This window comes from Equus asinus, chromosome 20, assembly GCF_041296235.1.
Source record: "Equus asinus isolate D_3611 breed Donkey chromosome 20, EquAss-T2T_v2, whole genome shotgun sequence".
Lineage (NCBI taxonomy): Eukaryota > Metazoa > Chordata > Mammalia > Perissodactyla > Equidae > Equus > Equus asinus.
Genome location: NC_091809.1, coordinates 20781111 through 20806219, shown reverse-complemented (window position 1 = coordinate 20806219; position 25109 = coordinate 20781111). Strand labels below are relative to the sequence as shown.

The following is a 25109-nucleotide window of genomic DNA, read 5'->3' as shown; positions in this document are numbered from 1 at the left end:
AATAATCTGATTATCCACAGTCATAGTGGGGCATTTTGACACAACTGTCTCAATAAAGGACAGATGACAAGGTAAGGTCTGTAATGATACAGATCTAAAAAACACAAGAAGAAAGAATCTATTATACCCAACAATTACAGAATATACATTGCTTCCAACCATAGTTGAAGGATTCATAAAACCTGACCACATATGAGATGTATCAGTTGAGACTGATATCCACTGTAACAGAATCTTCCCACAAGAGTAGTTTAAACCAGGTAGGAGTTTATTTTTCTCATGTTCCATGAAGTCCAGAAATAAGCAACCCAAGGCTGGTACAGCCAAATAATATTGTATGTCCCTCTCGTATAATCAGTAGCCTATGACTGTCATCCTCTTGGTCTATTTTCTAGGAAAGAAGAAACAAGGCAAAGGGTAAAGAGAAAATGCCAAATGAGATGCTCCCATTTCCATGGGCTTCTTTAGAACCAACAAGCAGTGACCTTTGCCTATTGCTCACTGGACAGAACTATGGGCTTATGGGCAGTCAGAGCTGCAAGGAAAGCTGGAGCTGAGTCCTTAAAAAATTGTCCACCCTGCCAATGTGAACAAAATTGTAGTTTTGTTACTTTAAGGAAGGAAGGGAAAACTGGACATTGGGATGGCAATGTGTAGTGTCTCACACATTAGGCCACACAGCAAGTCTCCAACAATTTTCTGTTTGAATCTATATTGTTTAGCATCTCTATCATGAAGATCGTGCATTCTGTGCATAATTCAATTAAGTAAGAAATCTAGGACAAAAAGATAACTAAAATATGATACAGTCTGCACATTAAAAAATAAACTTCTAAATAACCTATAAGTCCAAGACATCTTGATGAGGATTGGACAATGTTTAATACTAAATTACAATGAAAACATTATACATCAAAACTTTTGTGATGTAGATCAAGGAGAATTTAGAGTGCTACATAACCTTTAGCACTCATCAGTTAATAAGCTGTCACACTTTAAGGATGAAACACTCACTGATAAAGATAATCACAGAACTATAACATTTATAAGGTTGGTCCTGGTATAAGGTGAATCAAGAGATGTACCTAAAGGCTTTCTACGTTGATCACAATGTAGGTTTCTCTCCAGTGTGAGTTCTAAAATGAGAAGTGAGGTGTGAAGGACCACTTAAGGCTACTCCACGGTCATTTCATTCATAGAGTTTCTGCCCAGTATGTATTCGCTTGTGCATTATAAGGTTAGTGCTGGTGCTGAATGCTTTTCCACACTGAGTACATTTATAGGGCTTCTCACCTGTGTGAGTTCTCACATGGACCCTTAGGCAAGAGGAATTCCTAAAGGCCTTCCCACATTCTTTACACTCATAGGTTTTCTCTCCAGTGTGAGTTCTCTTGTGTACAATGAGATAAGAGCCTGTGCTGAAGGATTTTCCACACTGATTGCACTCATAAGGTTTCTCTCCAGTGTGAGACCGTGTATGTTTCTTAAGGGATGACTGATCAATGAAGGCTTTCCCACAGTCACTGCATTCGTAGGGTTTCTCTCCAGTGTGGGTTCTCATATGTTTCTGAAGGGAGGAAGGAACAGTGAAAGCCTTGCCACATTCCTTACAGTCATAGGGTTTCTCTCCAGTGTGAGTTCTTTTGTGCACATTAAGATGAGAGCTCTGGCTGAAGGATTTTCCGCAATGATAACACGCATAAGGTTTCTCTCCAGTGTGTGATCTAACGTGTTTCTTAAGGGAAGAATGAAAAATGAAGGCCTTCCCACAGTCACTACATTCATAAGGTTTCTCTCCAGGGTGAGGTTTCACATATTTCTGAAGGGACAAGGGGCCAGTGAAAACTTTCTCATGTTCATTAAATTTTAAGCTTTCCTCCACAGTATATAGTTTTTGGTGGACACTGAGAGAAGATCTTTTCCCATAGACACTGCATTCACAGAGTTTCTCTCCTGTAGGTATTTGGTCATGTACTGAAGAGGAAGAGTGTAAGCTGAAGGATATAAGACATTGATAACACTCATAAGATTTCTCTTTTGTGAGAGCTCTTAAGCATTTCCTAAGGGATGACTCTTGATTGAAAGCTTTTCCACAATCATTAAATACAAGAGTTTTTTCTCCAGTGTGAGTATTCACATGACTTCTACGGGTTGAGGGATGGCTGAAGTCTTTCCCATATTCTTTACATTTGTAGCATTTCTCTCCCTTGCAATATCTTGCACAAATAAGGTGACAGTTCCTTCTGAAGAATTTTCCACAACGATCAAATTCTAAGGGTTTCCGGCCAGAATGAGTTGGTGCCTGTTGAATAAGGAATAAGTGGTGACTAAAGGCTTTCTTACTTTCGTTACACTTATGGGGATTCTTTTCCATGTGGATTCTACCATATAGAGAAAGCATATTATTATGACTGACATTTTTACCATTTTTAGAGAGTGTGTACGATTTTTGCCCTACTAGTTCTTTCAAGTTGAATAAGCTGAATGCTCTTCCCAAGGCTCTGTCATATTCATTCCCATCAAAGGGCATCCTAAATATGGAGCTTTTCTAATGAGTGAAGAATGAATGAGTTATGTATTAAATATTTAATAATGGAATCACATTTAAGTGAATGTTTACTTTTTGATATTCTCTGTGAGGCAGCAAGTGTTGAGGTAGGTTTGGAGATTCCTTCAATTTTACGAGACTCCTAAAGTCATTCCTGAGACAGCTTTCTGGTGAATGAAGCCTACTTGCCTCAACTGTCTCCCCTTGTTTCAGTGCTGCTGCCATTTTAACTCATAGAAATTCACAGACCTCTCCTACTGTAAAAAATTAGCAATCATTCCTAGTGAATCTTACCATTTTTCTGCCATTGGAAGTTTTTTCCCCAGCAACATTCTGCATAGGAATTGCATCTTTGGATCTCAGTTGAGTATCCCAGTCTGAAACTGAATAGGGAGAATTTTTATAACTATTGGGAGAAAAAGTAGATGAAAGAAAAAAGGAGGCAGGCATCCTATGGATCTGTTTTCAAATAATAACACTAAATATAGGAAGAAAATGTGAAAGATCCAACCAGTGACCAGAGAAATTATTTTAGGCACTACGCTCTGGGAAGAGATGCCAATGACAGGAACAAAAAAATGGAAATGGGAGGTATTTTACATAGAAAGGATTCTGGAGGCTTGAGACAATAAGAGAGGGTATTATCTGGAAAGCAAAGTAGGGAGAAGTAAACGAAAAGTATTCAAGGAAATGTGAATTTGAAAGAGGAATTAACACGGTTTTTTTCTCTGAGACCAAATGAAAGTATGAATGAATGGAGAGATGGTAAAAGAAGGAAAGCTCAGGTAGTGGCCTCAGAATTCTTTTCCTTCACTGATTGACAGTCCCAAATGTACTTCCCCTCACTGGCTATGGCTGCTCCACACAGTGACTCCTTTCTGCCTAGGGCTCACCTGTACAGGCACCTTGGAGAATTCCTCTCTCCTCTGGCCTCAGTTCTTCCTGCTCCACTTCAGTGATCAGATTGTGTTTGCAGAGATGATACCCTGCTCATGGGAAAGACACATGACTGTAGGAGACAAGAAATCCTTCCACAAAATTGAGTCTAATACTTTCATCTTAAAGGATTCTGAAGACAGGCAAGTACAACTTTAGGAGCAGCAAAGCAATCAGATCAGAGCTCTTTCACAAGGGCCTCAGAACAAACCCCCACACTCCACATCCCGCATGGAACTGACCCTTGAAATCCATGCCCAAGATCACAGACATGCTGCAAATTACCTAAATCTTTTAATGAAAGAGAAAATGAAATCAGCACATTTTCATGGGAAGCCATGAGACTGCCCCACAAAGGCAGGGACCATCCATTTTGGGTTTACCACATACTGCCATTCTTTACAGAGATCCTGGAACACTACATGTGATGAAAAACTGTTTAGTGCATGCACAAATGTATAAATAAAGGAATGAGCCCAACCTTACCCACTGAAGCCAGGTTCCTAAAGTTCTCCAGCATTACATCTCTGTACAGGATTTTCTGAGCAGGATCCAGCAATGCCCACTCCTCCTGGGAGAAGTCCACTGCCACTTCCTCAAAGGTCACTGAGTCCTAAAACATCACACACACATTCTGGCTCAGCCAAGGACCAGCTCTAATGCTGACCTGGGAGGACGGTGGGTGAGGCCGACAGGACTGGGGAGGGAGACCAATGCCTAGGAAGCTCAGACATCTCATTATCTGACCCAAGGTTCAGTTCTTGGAACTCTCTTCTTTTGCTCTCACTCCCTGGACCATCTCATTCAGGCCTGTGGTTTTAGCAGCTTTTCTAACACACAGTTGGCCTGATATTTCCACAAGTAGGTTGTGAGGACTCTTCCAGTCTTATTTAAGATCCAATACAGACTGAGCACATTGCAGGATGAGAAAAATACTTGGAAAATGGATGAAATGGTTTTCCTAGTGAAAAATCTTTCTTTTCTTCATAGCACCAAGCAGAATATGGAACCAACGCTTACCGTGGAAGAATATATGAAAAAAATTATATGAAAAAAATTAACAAATACTGTAGGAATAGAAGGCTTTCCTAAGGCATTCTCTCTCCCATTCTAAGAAAACCAGAGAACTAGGGAAGCCTGAGGCTGGTCTAGTTGGGCTGTGACGCTGTGGGTCACAGGCAAGGGATATGTCCTTTGGGGGGGTCAGCCCCATGGCATAGTGGTTAAGTTCAGTGTGCTCCACTTCAGTGGCCCGGGTTTGCAGGTTCAGATCCCGGGCGTGGACTTAAACTACTTCTCAGCCATGCTGAGTTGGTGACCCACATACAAAATAAAGACAGACTGGCACAGATATTAGCTCAGGGCTAATCTTCCTCAAGCAAAAAAAGAGGCAGATTTGGAAGAGATGTTAGCTCAGGGCAAATCTTCCTCAGCAGAAAAAAAAAAAGAGAGATGTGTTCTTTGGGAACAGTGATGTATTTTTGGAAACAGAATAATTTCTCCCATACCTGTGACCAGGTTCTCAGCAATCCTGCAGCCATAGTTCCTCTGGTGTGTCTCTCTCCTGGCCAGGCAGGGTCCTGAGCAAGCAGAGCTAGAGCAGAAGAAAGAAGCTGTGAGAGCCTAGGACTGACAGATACACTCAGAGGCTTGGAAGCTTCTGCATACGAGCTTCAGAGTAACCACATACACGCATGTGCAAACACACGGTACAGTTCACTCTTAAGATTGTATCTCCCTACCCAAGAACAATTAGGAATTGGGAATATAGTATGTACTTATCTTTTCTTTGTAACCTTTTTCCTAGACTGAACCACCGAAAATGCCTGGAGTCCTTAACAACTTAAGAGCAATGAGGCCTTCTAGTGCCAAAAAGCCTCTAAGTGCCATTTACCTGTGAAAGAAACCAGGACTCATCTGGGAAATAGCTGAGTCTAGTGTAGACCAAGAAACGTTCAAGATGAGCCTGGAACATCCTATACTCGGAAAGCAAGGAGCCTTTCAAAGACTAATTGGGTTGCGTCAAAAAGATATGGGAGACAACTTAAAATGGCTCCTTTTAAGTCTGGCTTCAGGTGGAACAACTTAATAAAGAATAATGACTGGAGTCAACTGAAATATAGCAAATGTAAAAAAAAATCATGAGTCCATAATGATACCAAAAAAATCCTTCAATGGTCACTGTTGGAGGTGGGCAGGATATTAATTCATTATTTCGAAATTCATAATAAGAAAGAATCAAGCATGTATCCCCTCCTCTCCTTTATCAACAATATTTTATGATTACCAAATAGTTATGATAAAGGAAAGCTTATCCTTTATCCTACTGAAGAATCATAGAAGCCTTATTAGAAGCTCCATTTATTATGAAGATAATGCTAGAATTAGAAAGTCACCATTGTACAACCACTAGTGAATTAACGATCTAGGCAATGACAATCAATGGCTACTAAAATATTAGGTAAAGAGTGGGGATGTTTCTTTCCAACTTTTAACCTTGAAAAATATTTCAAACTCAAATAAGTAAGAATAGCGTAAATATGATGAACTTCCATATACTCTTCACATAGACTCTTCTCCAACCGTTAAAGTTCTGTCACATTTGCTTTCTCTCTCCTCTCTTCGTAGGGGGCTGTGGATGTGTGCGCGTGCATGTGTGTGCTTTAGCAAGAATGATACTGACAGAAATTCATTTGAGAGGAAACTGCAGATGCCATGACTCTTTCCTCCTACATATTTCAGTGTCATAGGAAGTTGGACATTTTCTATCACAACCACAACAATCAAAACCAGGAACATTTAACATGGATTTAATATCATTATCTAACACAGAGTTCACATGCAGGATTTCACCAACTGGCCCAATCATGTCCTTTATAGTGTAGGGGAGGAAGACATTTCCTCTATCCAATGTGGGTTCGTCTGGCAGGAGAACAAATTAAATTCACATGAGACAGAATAGCAAGAGAAAATTAAACAAAGCTTTATGAGGACCATGGCCCGGGGCCTTTCTTCCTGAAGGAAGAAAGGGCACCGAAGAAGTGGGGTGCACAGAGCGGTTATACACCCCCAAACAGGATATTTCACATATGATTGAAATGTCCCTCCCACAATAGTCACAAGATTGCCCTGTCAGCACAGTGCTTGATGGACACAGCAGGTAGTGGGTCTGCTATCTCGGTGGGCGTAGCAGGAGGCAAGTCTATTGTCTTGAGCTGGGTGGTCACAGGTGAGAGCAGCAATCAATTCCTAGCCTAAGGAAAGATGCTTAATCCTTAAAGAAATGAGACGGGGAGGGAAGTCAGTTACAGGAGGTTAAAAGACAAGCACAATAAAATGCAGATTTAAGTCCTTGCCTTTGGCACTGATTAAGAGTTTCTAGAAAGAAGGTCATCTCCTTTTTTCCTCCTGGTACAGAGAGGGAAGCACCTTTACAGATAGAGATTTAGTTCTACTTTTTAGTTGCTTTCCTGTCTGCAAAGAAACCAGCCTCAAATAGTCCTCATGCCAAAGAGACATATCTTGGGGTGGCCAAATCCAGGTCCCCACAATAGCAATCACTTTTGAAATTTCCCATCCAGAGCATGCCCTCAAACCATCTTTCTTTAATCTCTTTTCATCTGGACCAGTCCCTCAGGCTTCCTTTATCTTTCAAGATATGAAGAGTGCAGGACGAATGTTTCAGTCTGTAGCTTAGTTTTGGTTTGTCTGATGTTTTCTTATGATTAGATTCAGAAAGTTCATTTTCGGATGAAGCATTACATTAATTGATGCAGGTCCTTCTCAGGGCATAATTTAAGGAGGCATATGTCACCAGTTTGTCTCATTATTGGTGATAACTTTGATCACCTGGTTAAGGTGGCATGCAACAGGTTTTTCCATTAAGTTACCCTTTCTCCTTTTGTAATTAAGAAGGAATCTTATTAGTTAGGGGATAACTTAAGACTCTATAAGTAAGCTGGGGAACTTTATAAAGGAAGGGTCAAGCTGACATCAGAACCAACTGATAACTCTTGTCACAAAAGAGGCATCTGGACGTCACGTGAGTTCTGATATGATGTAACAAGAAACAGCACCAACTATAATTTTGCCAAAAAAAAAACCCTGACAAATCTTTTCATCTAATTAGCAGTTTATTTAAGAAGAGGAAGAGGAGAGACTGAGGGATATGTTAAATGACATCATGAGGTTACAATCAGCCAAACCCAATTTGGAGGAGAAAGTGGAAGGAGAACGTTACTGACTAAGAGACTTAAGAGACATAACAATCCACTGAATGTGTGGACCCTGCATATTGATTCGAACAAAACTAAGGGTAAAAACACATTTTGAGGCATTTGGGGTGAAGTGAACACAGACTGGGTATTAGATGATATTGGTAAAGAGAAAAGCAGCCCCCGACATCTAGGAGCTGCCTGGGAACCATCAGCTAGGTCTGGGTGTTCTCCTGCTGAACATAAACAATTTCACAGAACAGCAACAGCAGACAAGGCCACTCTGGGACCATGATTTATCAACAAAGACAAGGCCGCTCTGTAATGACATCTGAACACAGACAAATCATAAACATCAGCTGGGCCTCAAAAGTGACCAAACATCCCTCTCTTCTGGCTAATATGAGCAATTGCTGCTTCTTTATCAATGACAGCTTTACTCCGGCCTAGTGTTTCCTCCTTCTAGGTAGCTTTACTAAGATATGCAATCATAGAATTACCCTCGCTTCCTGACAACATCTAATCTGGAACCCTCCCCCAAAAGCTTCTAACACAAGCCCAAATCCTTTAAGTCTAACACTCTCTTACTGAGACATCCCACAGTTCACCATGTTACGTGTTCTGCCTTCCTGCCAGCAGAATAAATCCGATCTGTTTAACTATAGGTGTGTCCCAACTTGTTTAGTCAAAGACCACTGACAATATCAAGAACTATGATTAATTTGGGGGGTGTGAGAACGGTATTGTGAAAATGCCAAAAACTTGGGTTAAAAGTTTATTCTTTTTAATGGATCTGTAACAGTTTTCCCTTCCTTTTTTAGCCCCTAACTGGGTTAAGCTGGTTGTATCCTCATAATACCCTTTTGTTTTAGAGATACCACTCAAATTATGGGTGAAACGATATGATGTCTGGTATTTGTTTTAGAATGCTCTAGGAAAACAAAACTTAACTACAATAGTAAGCTAGGGGAAGAACAGACATATTAAGAAGGCAAAAATACTGGTAATCATTGAAGTTGGATGATGGGTACAGAGAGGCTTCATCATAGTACCCTCTACTCCTCAGTATATTTGAAAATCCATAATTCAAAGTTTTAAAGAAAACAAAGAAATTTTCCATACAGAAGGGGACAGTGAGAAATGTACTGGTCTAGACCTTGGCATAAGATAAGGGAGAAAAACAAAATCTTAGGTTTCAGTCCAAATTCATATTATTTGTGTAGTCCAAAAAACCTCAAAAGAATAATTTCATTTAAAGAGGGTCCTAGGTTGTATTGCCCCCAGACAATTAGTGTGAGTAAATAGACCTATCTCTGGAAGCCAGGCTTCATAGAATTCCCACATATAAGGTTTTAAGTAAATTGAAGAAGTCACAGTTAACAAAATTTATGAAATGCAAATATACAATGTACCATGGGTGCAAGGCAGCCAAAACACAGGCAGCAGGAAAAAAAACCCCACAACACTTCAGATATTATTAGACTTTTTCAATATGGAATACAAAAAAACTATATTTAGCAAGCTTAAAGAAATTAAGAGAAATGTGGATGAATATGGAATAAGACAATAAAAACAGTCAAGCACTTCTAAAAAACAAACATAATTTTTAGAAATAAAAAATATACTCATTGGGGCTGGCCCAGTGGCACAGCAGTTAAGTTCGAACGTTCCGCTCCAGCTGCCCAGGGTTTGCCGGTTCAGATCCTGGGTGTGGACCTACATACCGCTCACCAAGCCACGCTTGATGTGAGAATGCTTTATATGTGGGAAGCCAGGCATCCCACATATAAAATAGAGGAAGATGGGCATGGATGTTAGCTCAGGGCCAATCTTCCTCAGCAAAAACAGGAGGATTGGCGGCAGATGTTAGCTCAGGGCTGATCTTCCTCAAAAAAAAAAAAAAAAAAAAAAGAAAAAAGTATACTCACTGAAGTTAGGAACTCAGTGCAAAGACTCACTACCAGATTAGAATTCTGTTACACCATTTGATGAGAAACTAGCTAGGAATTTCCTAGAATTAGTAAAGGACACTAACCTCTGGATCCAGGGGGCACAATAAGTCCCAAGCTGAATGAATAAAAAGAAATCGACACCTAGATTCATTATAGTTTTTTCTTCCTTGGTGTTGATTAATTTTTCTACAATATTAAAAGCAGCCAGGGGAAAAAGAGGTCACCTAAAAAGAAAAGCAAACTGATGGCTCACTTCTTAAGAACAACAATGAATGTCAGAAGAAAGCAGGACGATATGCTCAGTGTACTGAGAAGAAAGTAACTATCAACCTAGAATTCTAAATCCAGTTAAAATATCTCCTTTAGGTTTCAGGGTGAATTTAAAAAAATCCAACCTCAATCTATTCAAGCTTCTAGACTAACTACTTTTAATAGGAGATAGAGAGATAAAGCAGTTAAATACCACAAAGAAACAGCCAAATCCATAATGTAGGACATTTTAAGGACAAATGACTTGATATGTCCAATAAGTCAATGGGTAAAAAACAAAAAAAAGACAAAAGGAGGAGGAGAGAAAACAGAAACTTAAGAGAGATATATTCAAAAAGCAATGTGGGGACCCCGATAGGATCCTGATTTGAACAAACCAACTGTAAAAAGATATTCTGGAGACGATCAGGGAACTTCGGAGTTTGCCAGGGGGGAAAATGCTGTGATGGTTGTGTACCAGCTCAAGATGCATACTTAAGTATTTACCGATGAAAGCACATGTCTGGAATTTGCTGTAAAAAAAAAAAAAAAACCCTCCAGAAATAAGGAAGAGCAGGTAGATAGGTTACAAGCACTGTCCAACACTATTATCTAATATGGTAGCCACCAGTCACATTTGGCTATTGGGCACTTGAAGTGAGGCTAGTGTTATTTAAGCAATTTAAATACCACACGTGGCTAGTGGATTACACAGCTCAGGCCTAGGTGATCCAAGATTGGTAAAATATTGATAATTGTCAAAGCTGAGTGTCAACGACATGAGGATTCATTATACTCTTCTCTCTAGTTTTGTGTATGCTGGAAAATTTTCAGATGAAAAGCTTAGAAGTTTAAAAGAAGGAGGGTAAAATAAAGACATTTTAAAATAAAGATATGAGAGAGCTTACCCATCAAAGGATCATCCCTAAAGTAAATTCTAGGATTCCAGGAAATAGGAATTTGAACACCTGAAATGTTAAGAAAGTAGAGTGAACAAAAATAAAATGGGTAAAACTAATGAGCCTTGATTATATAAAATAGTAATAATAATATCTAATTTGTGAGATGGAAAAGCAAGCTAGAATTCTAATACTGAATAATAAAAATATACAAATTGGGAGGGAGGTAATTACAGTTTTATGTTCCTTGTATTCTTCCAGTAGAGAATAAAGATATTGATTAGCTTTAGACCAAGTATGCATGATAACATAGCTAGGGTAACAGCTGAAGAAATGGACATAGAAGGTTTAACTCACAATCTAGAAGAAAAAATAGAATGAGAAAAAAAAAACCCTCAATTATTCCAAAGGTTAGAAAAATAAGGAGGGAAAAGAAACCAAAAAAAGTAGTAAAATAAAAAGCACATGTGAAATGGTAGAGAACGTCTATTTCAATAATCACAATAAATGTACAAGTAAGTGGCCTAAGCTCTACAGTTGAAAACCAGAGACTGCCATGGTAGATGAAGACAAACTCCAGCTCGAAGCTCCTTCATAAGATGCACTAAACATCAAAATAACACTGAAAGTCCGAATCTCAAATATGAAAACAACGCACCTGCCAGGCTATATTAACCAAAACAGTTTGTTTGGCTAACTTCACTTCACACATTTTAAGACAAAAGGCACTGCAAAAGGTGACTACATCAGGGTACAAGATTCAATTAACCAGGAACTTATAAAGATTCTGAAGTTGGTTATATGAGTAACGTAGTCTCATAAATTTTATAACAGACGCTAACAGAATTAAAGTGGAAATAGACAAGTGAAAGAGATTTTAACACACTTCTCTCAGTAATGAACAGATCAGAAGAAAAAAAGAGGGCATGAAGATTTGAATAATAAAATGAACAAGCTTAATCTAAAACACTTACAGATACTATGCTCAAGAAAGGGAGAATACACATATTCTTTTCAATCACATGTGGAATGTTTGCAAAAACTAGCCCTACTGTTATTCTACAAAGGTAGTCTTAAACCTTTCAAAGAATTTGTATACAAGTATTTTCTCTGAGAAAAATGTAATTAACTTATATAGTAATAACAGAAGAAAAGTATTATGTTGAATCACATGAAACTAGCATTTTAGCAAGTTAAAAAAATGGTTGAATGTTAGCAGCTTCATATGGTTCGTTCTAATAGAAAAAAGTCATATATTTGGAGTTTAGGAAAAAATCACACTTATGATTAGTTCTAGGTACCAAAACTTGTAGGTTGTAGCTAAAGTGGGTCTTAGGAAAAAAAGTAAGCTTTAAATGCTTACATTAGAAAAGAAATGAAGTTAAAAATTAATCTAAGTTTCCAACTAAGAGGATGGAGAAAAAATTCTCAAAATACATGAAGAAAAGTTGAGGGAAAAAAAGAATATGGTATGAATATGAACTAGAAAACAAATAACAGAGAGGACCAATCAAGTAAAAAAATTGGCTCTCTGAAAACAAATAAAATAGGAAAAAAGCAAGATTATTCAAGAAAAAAAGGGAGGCCTATAAAGAAAATGAAAAAGCAAAAGAGAACACAATTACAGATGCTGCAGAGTTTAACATATGATTAAACATTATGTGTTTAATTATGTTCATAACTAAACATTATGAACAACTTTATGCCAATCAAGCTCAAAACTCACACACAATAGGTTACTAGAGAAATAAAATTTACCAAAAATGACTTGATATAAATAACTGAATAGTATTAAATAATTGCAAATATGAACTGGAAGGTGATGGTTGCATGATATTGTGAATTTAATTAATGCCACTGAATTTTACGTTTAAAAATGGTTATGGGGGCTGGCCTGGCGGCATAGTGGTTGAATTTGCGCACTCTGTTTCAGAGGGCTAGGATTCACAGGTTTAGATCCTGGGCTCGGACCTACACACCACTCTGCAGGCCATGTTGTGGTGGCATCCCACATACAAAGTGGAGGAAGACTGGCACAGATGTTAGCTCAGGGACAACCTTCCTCAAGCAAAAAGAGGAAGGTTGGCAACAGATGTTAGCTCAGGGACAATCTTTCTCACCAAAAAACGTTTTAAAAAAAAGAAGGTTTTAAAGGCAAATTTTATATTATATACATTTTACCACAATAAAAAATGTATTAAAAAAATGAAATAATCTGGGCTGTTGCTGATCCCTTCAGTGAGGCTCCAGGTCTCCCCAGCCCTGATAACTCACTGCCTGGACAGATTCCTTAAAAAGAACACCCGAAAACAAAAGCAGTAGCAGAATAAAGAACTAGGTATTTAAATTACTCCCACAAAGAAAACACCAGGCCCAGAGGTTTTATAGGTCAGTGCTGCCTTTCAAAGAAGAGAACAGTCCAATCTGACTCAAAGTCTTTAGGGATTAGACATACGAAGATTCTGGTAACTTAAACTATACTTCAATATATTTGGTCACATGTCTCCATATTACTAACCATTAGTAGGGGTAATGACTTATCAAATCTATAAGGCAAGAGTTAGATATTTGGAAGGTTTTATTTAATTTAGCCTGCATGTAAGAACTCCAGAATTGGGCATGATCCAAAACGCCATGTTTGCATTTTGATTAGTCTATTACAGTACCGCAGGGGAGGGATGCGGGGAGACAGACATGGCCACTTTTAAAACAATTTCATGTAACAGTTTGACTTATCTTTGTTTAAGAGTATAAAGCGAAGAGGAATGTTCTTTGAGACTGACAATATTGATATCAAACACGACAAGCCATTATAAGAAAACAAAATGATAGGTAAATATCATTTATAAACATAGATACAAATATTCCAAGGAAAATAATTCTAAACCAAATACATCAATAAACGAGAAAAATGACACATCAGAACCAAGTTGGATTTATCCCAGGAATGCAAAAGGGGTTTATTAGAAAATTGATAGATCAAAGGAGAAAACAGTATAATCATCTCAATGATACAGTAAAAGTGTCTGATAAAAGCTAACATCGCATCATGACTTAACAGCCTTAGCAACTCTATAAAAAAAAAGACAACTCAAAAAATGGGCAAAAGAGGGGCTGGCCCCGTGGCCGAGTGGTTGGGTTCGTGCTCTCCGCTGCAGGTGGCCCAGTGTTTCGTTGGTTCGAATCCTGGGCACGGACATGGCACTGCTCATCAAACCACGCTGAGGCGGCGTCCCACATGCCACAACTAGAAGGACCCACAACGAAGAATATACAACTATGTACTGGGGGGCTTTGAGGAGAAAAAAAACAAAAACAAAAACAAAAAATGGGCAAAAGATCTGAATGGATATTTTTCTAAAGGAAATATAAATGGCCATTAAACACATGAAAAGATGCTTCTCATTAGCCACCAGGAAAACATAAATCAAAACCACAATGACATAGCACTTCACACCCATTCTGATGGTTAATCAAAAAGACTAACAGGCATTGGTGAGGATGTAGAGAACTCGGAACTCATATTTTCCTGGTGGAAATGTGCAATGGTGCAGCTACCTTGGAGCTGTCTGGCAGTTCATCAAAATGTCAAATATAGAGTTACCATATAAACCAGCCATTCCACTCCTAGGTATATACCCAAGAGAAATGAAAACATAGATACACACAAAACTTGTACATGAATGTTCACAGCAGCATTATTTATAATAGCCGAAAAGTGGAAATAACCCAAATGTCCATCAAATGAGTGGATAAATAAAATGTGATGTATCCATACAAGGGAGTATTATTTGGCCATAAAAAGGAATTAAATATTGACACATACTACAATGTAGATGAACCTTGAAAATCATATGCTAAATGAAAGAGACCAGTCACAGAAGACCACATATTGTATGATTTCATTTATATGAAATGTTCGCAATGGATAAATCTATAAAGACAAAAAATAGATTAGTGGTTGCCTAGGTCTGGGAGGTAGGGAGGAATGAGCAGTGACAGCTAATGGGTACCGGGTTTCTTTTCGGGGTTATGAAAATGTTCTAACATTAGGTTGTGGTGATGATTGTACAACTCTGAGAATATATTAAAATCCACTTAATTGTACACTTTAAATGGGTGACTCATATGTGAATTTTAACTCCATAAAGCTATTATAAAAAATAATTTTAGTAAGTGAGGAAAATAAGGATTGGAAGAGAAGATCTTTAATCTGAAAATATATCAAAAACGTAGGGGAAACATCTAACTTACTGGTGACAAATTGAAGGCCTTTATTTTGAGACACGGAAAAAGACAAACGTGGCTCCTTCTAACCAAGTTAGGATATGGGCCACATTTTCAGGTTTTTACAAATAACTACTTTGGAATTTTCTTTTAAAAAACAAAGGTCCCTCTCACCACTTATATCTGGATCAAAAACTGGCAAAATTGCACCACATATGGGTTAAGAGCAGAGGCATATTTGAATACAAATTCCCAGACTAAATCTGGGATATCTAGGGATTTAAAATCAAAACCTCCAGCTTCATTACACACTCATGTATATTTTCAAAAAAATATGTATCTTTCCTTATCAAATATTAAGATTTTTTTGCAATTGACACATGAATGAAAGTTTTGTTCCTCTTATTTCTGATGAGAGCAATAAATCTTTCATTTTCTTGAGATTCATGAAAACCAACATATATAACTGTGATAACCTGAAATTAAACCAATTGTACTGTTACAGGTGCCAAAACAGTGGGGAAAAATAAACAGTCCTTCTCTCTACTTTTCCCTGAGTTGTGATGGCTCTTAATTTGAAAAATAATGATTACTAAGAGGCAAAATGATTGAGGAAAAAAGGTCAGTCTTATTCAGATATGATTTCACCCTGATGTAATAGGTCTCTGGGGCCGCTGATGGGTGAGTTTTCAGGTTCATCTTGGGATCTGCAGAGTAAGTGGCTTAATAATAAAATCATGTGCTTCACTAGCGTCATGCCGAGCTATCTGAGGTCTAACAAGAGTGTATATGATATGCACATTCAATCAGATGGATACAATTTGCTGTGTAACTTTCAAGAGAGGGGAAAGAAATGGAAGGAGATAAAAATTATCCATTCCAGGATCACAGTCACAGAACCATGGATGAGTGTTCACCCGTAAGGGCCCAGCCTAGGACTACCTACCTGTCTTAACTATTCACTTTTTTTGTGTGTGTGAGGAAGATTGGCCCTGAGCTAACATCTGCTGCCAATCTTCCTTTTTTTTTTCTCCTCAAAACCCCAGTACATAGTTGTATATCCCAGTTGTAAGTCCTTTTAGTTCTATGTGGGATGCCACTACAGCATGGTTTGATGAGCACAGTGTAGGTCCATGCCCAGGATCTGAACTGGCAAACCCTGGGGCACCAAAAGAAAGCACTGGAACTTAACCACTATGCCGCCAGGCCAGCTCTTTATTGTTGTTTTCACTTGCATTTCCTTGATGACATATGTTGTGGAACATCTTTTCATATGCTCATTTGCCATCTGTATATCTTCTTTGGTGAAGTGTCTGTTAAAGTCTTTGGCACATTTCTTATTCAGGCTGTTTATCATCTTATTGAGTTTTAAGAGTTCTTTGTCTATTTTGGATAACAGCCTTTTAACCAGATGTGTTTTTTGCAAGTATCTTCTGTAGTTTGTCTTCTCACTCTCTTGACAACGTCTTTTGCAGAGCAGAAGTTAATTTTAATAAAGTCCAGTTTATTTTAGTATCATGCCTTCAGTGTTATATTTAAAAAGGTATTACCACACCCAAGGTCATCTAGATTTTCTCCTATGTTATCTTCTAGAAGTTTCATAGTTGTGTGTTTTACACTTAGGTCGACAATGCATTTTGAGTTAATTTTTGTGAAGAGTGTAAGGTCTGTGTCTAGATTCATTCTTTCGGATGAATGTCCAGTTGTTCCAGCACCTCTGCTGAAAAGAATTCTTTACTCCATTCCATTGCCTTTGCTCCTTTGTCAAAGATCAGTTGACTATATTTACACGGGTCTATTTCTGAGCTCTCTATTCTGTTCCACTGAACAATTTGTCTACTTTTTTACCAATATCACACTGTCTTGATTGATGTAGCTTTACAGTAAGCCTTGAAGTCAGGCAGTGTCAGTCCTCCAACTTTGTTCTTTTCCTTCAATACTGTGTTGGCTATTCTGGATCTTTTGCTTTTCCATATAAATGTTAAGAGTTAGTTTGTCAATATCCATAAAATAAGTTGCTTGGATTTTGAGTGAATTTATGGATGAAGTTGGGAAGAAGTGACATCTTGACAATATTGAGTTTTTCTATCCATAAACATGGAATATCTCTCCATTTATTTAGTGCTTGATTTTGTTCATCAGAGTTCTGTAGTTTTCCTCATATAGATCTTGCATATATTTTGGTGTGCTAATGTAAATGGTATTGTGTTTTTAATTTCAAATTCCATTTTTTCCTTGCTAGTATATGGGGAAATGATTGATGATGGTTTCAAGGATATGTGTGTCTGCACCAAAACTTAAATCGTACACTTAAAGTATGTGCAGTTTATTGTATGGCAATTATATTTCAATAAACCTGTTCATTAAGAAAACCAACCTCAGTAACTCAAACCAAAGACTCTAACAACAAGAAAAAAGCTATTTGAACAGACAGTTCACTGAAAATACATGAATGAGAAGCACATGTAAAGATGCTCAACATCGTTAATCTTTAAAACTATGGGTCTACCTTAAAAAACACACACACACAAAGGCAAATATTTAAATAAAAATTTACTTTGTTTTCTTATCCAGTATCAATTTTCTTGTAGGCAGTAAGGGAAAATTTGTACTCCAAAAGTTTCCCAAATTCCTTACCCTTAGGTTTTATTTAAAAACCTTTTTTTTTTTGCTGAGGAAGATTTGCCCTGAGCTAACATCTGTGCCAATCTTCCTCTGTTTTGTATATGGGTTGCTGACACAGCATGGCCACCAACAAGTGGTGTAGGTCCGTGCCCAGGAACTGAACCCAGGCCACTGAAGCAGAGTGTGCCAAACTTAACCACTAGGCCATGGGGCTGGCACCTTAAAACCCTTTTGATAACCAAATTTTTTCATTAAGGAAAAAAACCTTTTTAGGATTTTTATTTTTATAAAAACATATTTACTAAAAGCATTCTGATTTTTTTTATTCAAACAAAATTTCTCCAGTGTGACTTTTTACATGTACAGTAAATTAAGATAGCCTTTTCCACATTCCCTGTATTTCTTTCTTTGTTTTTTTTTAAAGATTGGCACCTGAGCTAACATCTGTTGCCAATCTTCTGCTTTTCCCTTCTTCTTCTCTCCAGAGGCCCCCAGTACATAGTTGTATATTCTAGTTGTAGGTCCTTCTAGTCCTGCTATGTGGGACACCACCTCAACATGGCTTGATGATCAGTGTGAGGTCCACTCCCAGGATCTGAACCAGCGAAACCCTGCACCACTAAAGTGGAGTCCGCGAGCTTAACCACTCAGCCACAGGGCTGGCCCCCACATTCCGTATATTTCTAATTTACAGTCTCTCTCCAGTGTGAATCATGTTTCCTAATGACAAAGAACAATCAAAGGCTTTCCTTTATCCATTTCACTCATGGGATCTCTCATAATGTGTGCTTTCATACTTTCCCATAGAGGAGGATAAAAATTCCTACACTTTTTACATTCGTAAGATTTTTCACACTTGTGAAATCACAGCTGAATATTAAGGTATAAGGCAGAGCTAAAGGCTTCCAACCTCCTTAGAGTAAGGTTACCTCCAGTATAAATTAGTACATGTTCAATAAGTGTGAGAAAGTGTTGAAGGCTTTCCCACATTCTTTACAAGCATAAGCTTCTCTCAAGTGTGAATTCTTATACATTTGGTAATGCATGAGGAATTACTAAAGGTTGTCCCACATTCCTCATATATATGGCTTATCCCCACTGTGAGTTCTTAAATGTCGAATAAGATATGTGGATCAAGTAAAGGCTTTCCCACATTCCTTAAATTCAAAAGGTGGTTCACCAGTGTGAGTTCTTATGTGTACTGTAAGGTGTGAGGAAATGGTAAAGACTTTCCCACATGTTTTACATTTATATGGCTTCTTTCCAGTATGTGTTGTTTTACGTTGACTAAGGTGGAAAGGATATCTAAATGCCTTCCCACATTCCTTACATTCAAACGGACTTTCTACACTGTGAATTCTTAAATGTTGAATAAGAAATGAGGATCTAATAAAGGCTTTCCCACACTTCTTACAATTACAGGGTTTTACTCAGGGTGAGTTTGCAGGTGATATTAAAGCAAGATGAATTACTAAAGGCTTTCTCACATTCCTTACATTGATAAGGCTTCTCACCATTGGGCATTCTCATATATACAGTAAGGTGTGAGAAACTAGCAAAGGCTTTTCCACATTCCTTACATTTATAAGGCTTTTTTCCAGTGTGAGTTCTTCTGTGTTTTATAAGACCTGAAGAATCAATGAATGCTTTCTCACATTTATTACGCTCATATGATTTTTCTCCAGTGTGAACTTGCATGTGAATATTAAGTTTTGAGACACAAGTAAACTCTTTGTCACACTTCTTACAAACATAGTGTTTCTCTCCAGTATGAAATTTTATATGTTTAGCAAGATCTGGGGAATAAAGAAGGCTTTCTTAAATTTCTTACATTCCACAGGCATCAGTCCACTGTGAGTTCTTAAATGTTGAGTAAGATGTGAAGACCCAGTGAAGGTTTTCTTAAATTCTTACATTCATAGGGTTTTTCTACATTGTGAGTTCGCATGTGCACAAAAAGGCTTATAGAAGGAGAATAAACTTTCCCATATTTCTTAAGAGCATACGTTTTATCTCCATCATGAATTCTCATACATTCTCTAAGATGTGAGGAAGAAGGTAAGCCTTTTCCACAGTCAGTGCATTTACAGGATTTCTCTTGAGTATAAGTTTTCTTGTGAACCAGAAGATGTAGATTTTGGCTGCAGGCTGTTGCACATTGATTACACTTAGGAGGTTCCTCTCCACTATGGGTTTTCTTAAGTAGTTTAAGGGCAGAGTTCTTTGTGAAGGCTTTGCCACACTATTACACTCACAAGTTTTCTTTCTGATGTAAGTACTCCTGTGAGTTTTATGGTATGAGTGTTCACTCAAGGCTTCCTCACAATGGGAAAAAAACGATTCCTCTCCATTGTGTTTTCTCTCCTGTTGAAGAGATTATTGAGAAAAGTTTCCTAGGTTTATTATGTTCAGAGATTCTCCCCTCTGCCTTGAATTGTGGTAGACTATACAGGAAACAAATCAGTATGACTGAAGTATTTTTGTTTTTTCTTCCATTTTCACTGCAATGCACGGTACCAGACCTGCGTGCTTTCAAGCAGTATGAAGTGACAATTCTGTAGAAAGTTCTGTTGTATTCTTTATTTCACAAGGATTCTTATAGAGTTTAGCTGGTAAGTGATCGAGACAGAATTATTTATCAAAAACTTCATCTGAATTATATATATGGGAATATTTAGCTGAGTGAACACTGATGAAATATATTGTGAAGGGTATTTAAAGTATTTGCCAAGTTCACTCTCCAAGACTCTATAAGAAACAGCTTCTTTTTGGGTGAATAACACTAGCCTCAAACGTCTTTCATGATTATTGTGCTGCTTTTCTAATTTATGGAATTTCCAATCTTCTACTAGTGTGGAAGGCAAGGAATTACACCTTGTGAATCTTACCATTTCCACCACACTGGATGTTTCCCCTGCAAAATATTCTGCTGAGGTGCTGACCATTTGGTATTAAGACATGCGTCCCAATCTGAAATAAGATAAAAAAAAAATAAGTTCTTGGAGAAATAAATGATGGAAGGAAGGTTTTAAAAATGAAGGCCAATGTGTATTTACTTTCAAACATTAACTTAAAATATATTGAAAAAAAGAAATAAATGAAAACAGAGATTGAGAAGTTTGGTTGTATTAAGAGTTTGGCAGTGATAAGGTACTGTGGTCACAGTTAGGTGATTTACTAAGAAATGATTCTATAAACATTGAGACTAACAGTGAACAGAAAGCAGTATAACCAGGAAAACAAAGTTGAAAGAAATGGATAAAGAGCTAAATGCAAATGATAAATTTGAAGAAGAAATGGGACAGATCTTACTGTCCCCAGGCGAAAAGGAAGTTTAAGAAGGTGGATGAAAAGTTAAAGAAAAAGGGAAGTTTGAGGTACGAAAGGAACCTTAGAAACCAAGTGGCCTCAGTATTCTTAGGAAAAAAAAAAAGATCTTCAAAGCTTCCTATTTAACATTTCCAAATGGTCTGCACCTTTCATGGATTAGAGTTGTTTCACATAAAGAACCACACCTGCCTTCTCCCTCGCTTTGCAGAACTCTTCCCAGTGTCCTCAGCTCTCCTCTTTGTTCCACCTGAAAGATCAGACCAGGTCTGCTCTCAAAGAAAGACGACTGATGTAAGAAGAAAATGCAAGGATGGCAAATACTTCCATAAACCAAGGGGCCAAAATTCTGCTCTTCAGGGATATCAAATAGTGTTGGTATAATTTGAGAAACAACAAAATGCTCATGCCAACTCTAATAAACCAGTAAACCTTCAAATAAACTAAAGTGCAAACACACATTCTGTCTCTCATTGGGCACCAAAAGGGTTGCTGATCTTTCCCCTGAAATCCCGGCTCAAGCTTGTATAAACATTTTTGAAGTCCTAAGCCTTTTACCCATAGAGAAAGTAAAGCCAGTGCAATGAACAGATCTTCATTTTCATGAGGAAAACACTTGATGGTAAGGTCCCTGAGAGCAGAAACAATGTCTGCTCTGTTTACTACTGCATTGCGATTAATAAGCACAGAGCCTAAGATACACTCACTTTAAAAATATTTGTTCCTGAAAAAACTAAATGAAGAAATGCTATCAGCCTTACGTATTGCAACCAGATTCTTGTAGTCCTCCAGCATCACATCTCTGTACAGGTTTCTCTGAATTTGTTCCGGCAAAGTCCACTCCTCCTGGCTGACTTCCACAGACACGTTCTCTCACTGGGTCCTAAACCATCACAGACATCTTGGCATCAGGCAATTGCCATCTCCACCAATATTCACTGGAGAAAGAAGAAGGGAGATCCAATGCCTAGACAGGGTTCCACGTTCTCCCACCACCTCCCTGAGGGCTTGACCTTCTCCTCTCTACCTGGACATACTCACTGGTGATCTCATCCAGTTACATAGCTTTAAGAGCACCTCTTTCACCCGACTGAATAAATGTATCTATCTCCTCACAACCAGATTGTGACCTCTTCTAGTCTGACTTTTCTCTACTGACAGGATTTAACACAGTGCTGAGCAGATTACAGACATAATAAATGCTGGTAAATGAACGAATCATTCCTCCAGCGACAGCACAAATTCTGAGACTTGCATGTCCACTCTCTCACTGTCTATCATAGCAAAATGACAACACACGATCAACATGGATGAGAATCGTATTGAGTTAATAAATATTGTCCTCCCTCGGAATCCGATGGAGACTGGTGCCAGGACCCCACCCCCCGCACCTCCCTCCCCGAGGATATCAAAATCCACAGATGCTCAAGCTCCTTATATAAAATGGCATAAAACGGCGTGGTATTTGCATATAACCTACACACATCCTCCTGTATAGTTTAAATCATCTCTAGATTACTTATAATACCTAGCACAATGTATACAATATGTAAATAGTCGTTATACCGTATTTTTAGGTAATAATGATGACAAAAAAGTATTCCTGAGGCTGTAGCACTTTACATAGCTAGCCTTAAACTCCTTGCTCTGGCTCTCCTCAACCCCCTCACAGTAGTGCTCATAGAGGGTAAGTGCTGTTCCACTCATAATTTCGCCATCAATAGGGATATGCTTCTGTGACATGTCCTCTAGCCACACACAATGCTTTCTCAGTCTTTGCAAGTGCTTTATCGTGAACCAGAGAGACCACTTTTGCCACTGTAGGGGCAGCACTAACACTTCCATGAGTTCAAGTTCTTTCTGCTTGATTGTGCAAACGCTCAGTTTCTTCTTCCTGACCTCACAGCCCTTCAACAAGCGCCATGACACTTTTCAAAAGATCTAAGATTTTTATTTTCTCAGAGAGAGAGCACTTAACACTCCCTCTTAGCCTTCAAGGGATTGCTTTTACCACTTAATTGCTTTTTAGGAGCCATTTTTTCACAGAAACAAAGGGTGCATACAACACAAGTAGCAAATGAGCCAGACTCAAGGTGAAGCATGCTCAAACAAGGAGTGCTGAAGAGACTGAGGATCTGTGAAATGGCAGCAGGCTACAGCAGGGTATGCCTTCACATCACTTCATTTGCATGGATTCTGCATAGTACTCAGCATGCAGCAAATTCAAGTTTTGCTTTTTGGAACTTTCTGCAGTTTTCCTTTGTTTTGTTTTTAATATTTTTGATCCATGGTTGGTTGAATCTGCGGATGTGGAACCCGCAGATACAAAGGGCCAACTGTACTGGGACAACAGTACCATTTCCCTATGTAACCTGTCAACCACATGAGAGGTCCTGAGGAAATTTAACTGGAGACTCAGGCCCTAAGCAGGCCCTATTTACATTAAGCAGCTCCGTTCCACTAGAAGGAACCCTGTCTACCTGGTAGGAAGAAGCATGCACTTTAATAAAAGAACATATTTTCTACTTACCTGAGAATAATTTGTCAGAGATCCAGCCACAGTCTTTTCCCCTTCTGACTTCTCCTTATGAAGACAGAAAAAGTCTTGGGAAAGACAACCTTGTGGAGAAGAAATAAAACCTGAGAACCCAGGCTGCCCACAGTTTCCACACTCACAAGCCTGGAAGCCATTCCACACTAATTCTAAATGGACACACACACACACCTGCCATAAAACGCCCGAGCAGCCTCTCTCATCTGAAGTTACGAAAGAAAAGGGGTTCTGGACTTTGATAAACAGGAGGAGGAGTTTAATAATCCCATTTTACAGATAAAAAAATTCAAAGTCCAGAAAGACAGAGTTGTTGTTTGCCAACAATGATAAAACTCATCATATGATTAAGCAAAACTTCTCCCACAAAAATATACATACTTACTCCTCCTTTCCAAATACCAGGACTTGGACAACAGGATAGTCTATCTGCTTAAGGCCCCTCCTAGACAGCTGAGAAGCAGGACTGCTCAGGCCCTGATCACAAGACAGGCCGTTCATGGGCTAGTTAACGCAGGGTCTCTGAAAGGAGCATCAACAAGGACTTACCACAAGGGGAAAGATCAATGTCTGGCATCCATTGAGTCAGAGAGTGAAATCTGCCCAAATATTTCTTGTTCCCAAAGTCTCTTCAAGACAGTGTCTGAATTTAATGGATAGGTCAATCTCAATTCCTCTTGATCAGGTAGTAACTGGGAGTCTTGCCTCCTACCGTCAATCTTTAAGCAACAGGTAATACTCATCTGCCATCAAGCATCATTCATCAGCCTCTGTGGAAGATGAGGTTATATATGTGAAAGCCAATAGAAACTGTAGAGTGCTAAACCACATGAATATAAACAATAACAACTGTCATTTACTGAGTACTCATTATATGTCAGAAACAGTAGTAGCTCATTATCAAAATAGTTATTATTAATGTCATTCAACAGTTGAGGCAACCTATGTTCAGACAGGAGTAGTAACTGGCCCAAGATGACCAATTAAGCAGGAGTGAGTCTGGGTTTGAATGCGGGTTATTCTGTCTCAAAAGCCTGAACTTCTGAGGTTACTATTATTCTCCAACATGACTGGAAGATGATCTCGAAATGGTGTGCAGGAAATGATTAACACAGCATATCTGGGTTGCTCAAACTCGGCACTTTCCTGAGAAAGTCCTGTCTTCAGGACGCACCTTTGGCTTGTCTTGTGGAAAATGACCTCCGAGCCCATGGAATATCCTGCCGGATAAGAGTTTCTGTATGCCCCAGGACCTGGACCATACTATACTAGTTTGACCGCACAGTTTAAGCTAACAAGGTGATTGATAGTGACCACCTGTTTATATATGCCTCAGACTTTGGGCAACGTGAGTAAGTTCAAACCCTGGGGGGCTGAAGTCAGTCATGCAGGTGCTACACGGCCACGTGACTGACCTCCAATAAAAAACCTGGACGCCAAAGCTCAGGTGCTACAGACTGAATGTTTGTGCCCCACCCCATTCATATACTGAAACCTAATCCCCAAAGTGATGATATTTGGAGGCGAAGCCTTTGAGAGTTGATTAGGCCCCTTATGCAAAAGGGATTAGTACCCTTATAA

The 25109-nt window shown here is 38.5% G+C and overlaps 1 protein-coding gene across 4 annotated transcripts; it reads right to left on the bottom strand.

Annotated features, from left to right (window-relative positions):
• Positions 1-247: 247 nt before the first annotated feature.
• Positions 248-21912, bottom strand: LOC106823076 (zinc finger protein 177). 4 transcript variants are annotated; one of them, XM_044751722.2, is made up of 10 exons: positions 21739-21912; positions 21166-21227; positions 20539-20620; positions 10808-10867; positions 4993-5078; positions 3971-4097; positions 3442-3534; positions 2843-2931; positions 1294-2302; positions 248-391 (listed from the first exon to the last, which is right to left on the bottom strand). In XM_044751722.2, exons 1-10 carry the CDS (start codon positions 21770-21772, stop codon positions 372-374), a joined length of 1662 nt encoding a protein of 553 aa, XP_044607657.2. In that variant the 5' UTR covers positions 21773-21912; the 3' UTR covers positions 248-371. The 4 variants fall into 4 exon arrangements, with proteins under 4 accessions (XP_044607657.2, XP_044607653.2, XP_044607656.2 ...); XM_044751718.2 differs by having other exon boundaries at positions 248-2302; XM_044751721.2 differs by lacking the exon at positions 10808-10867 and having other exon boundaries at positions 248-2302.
• Positions 21913-25109: the final 3197 nt, after the last annotated feature.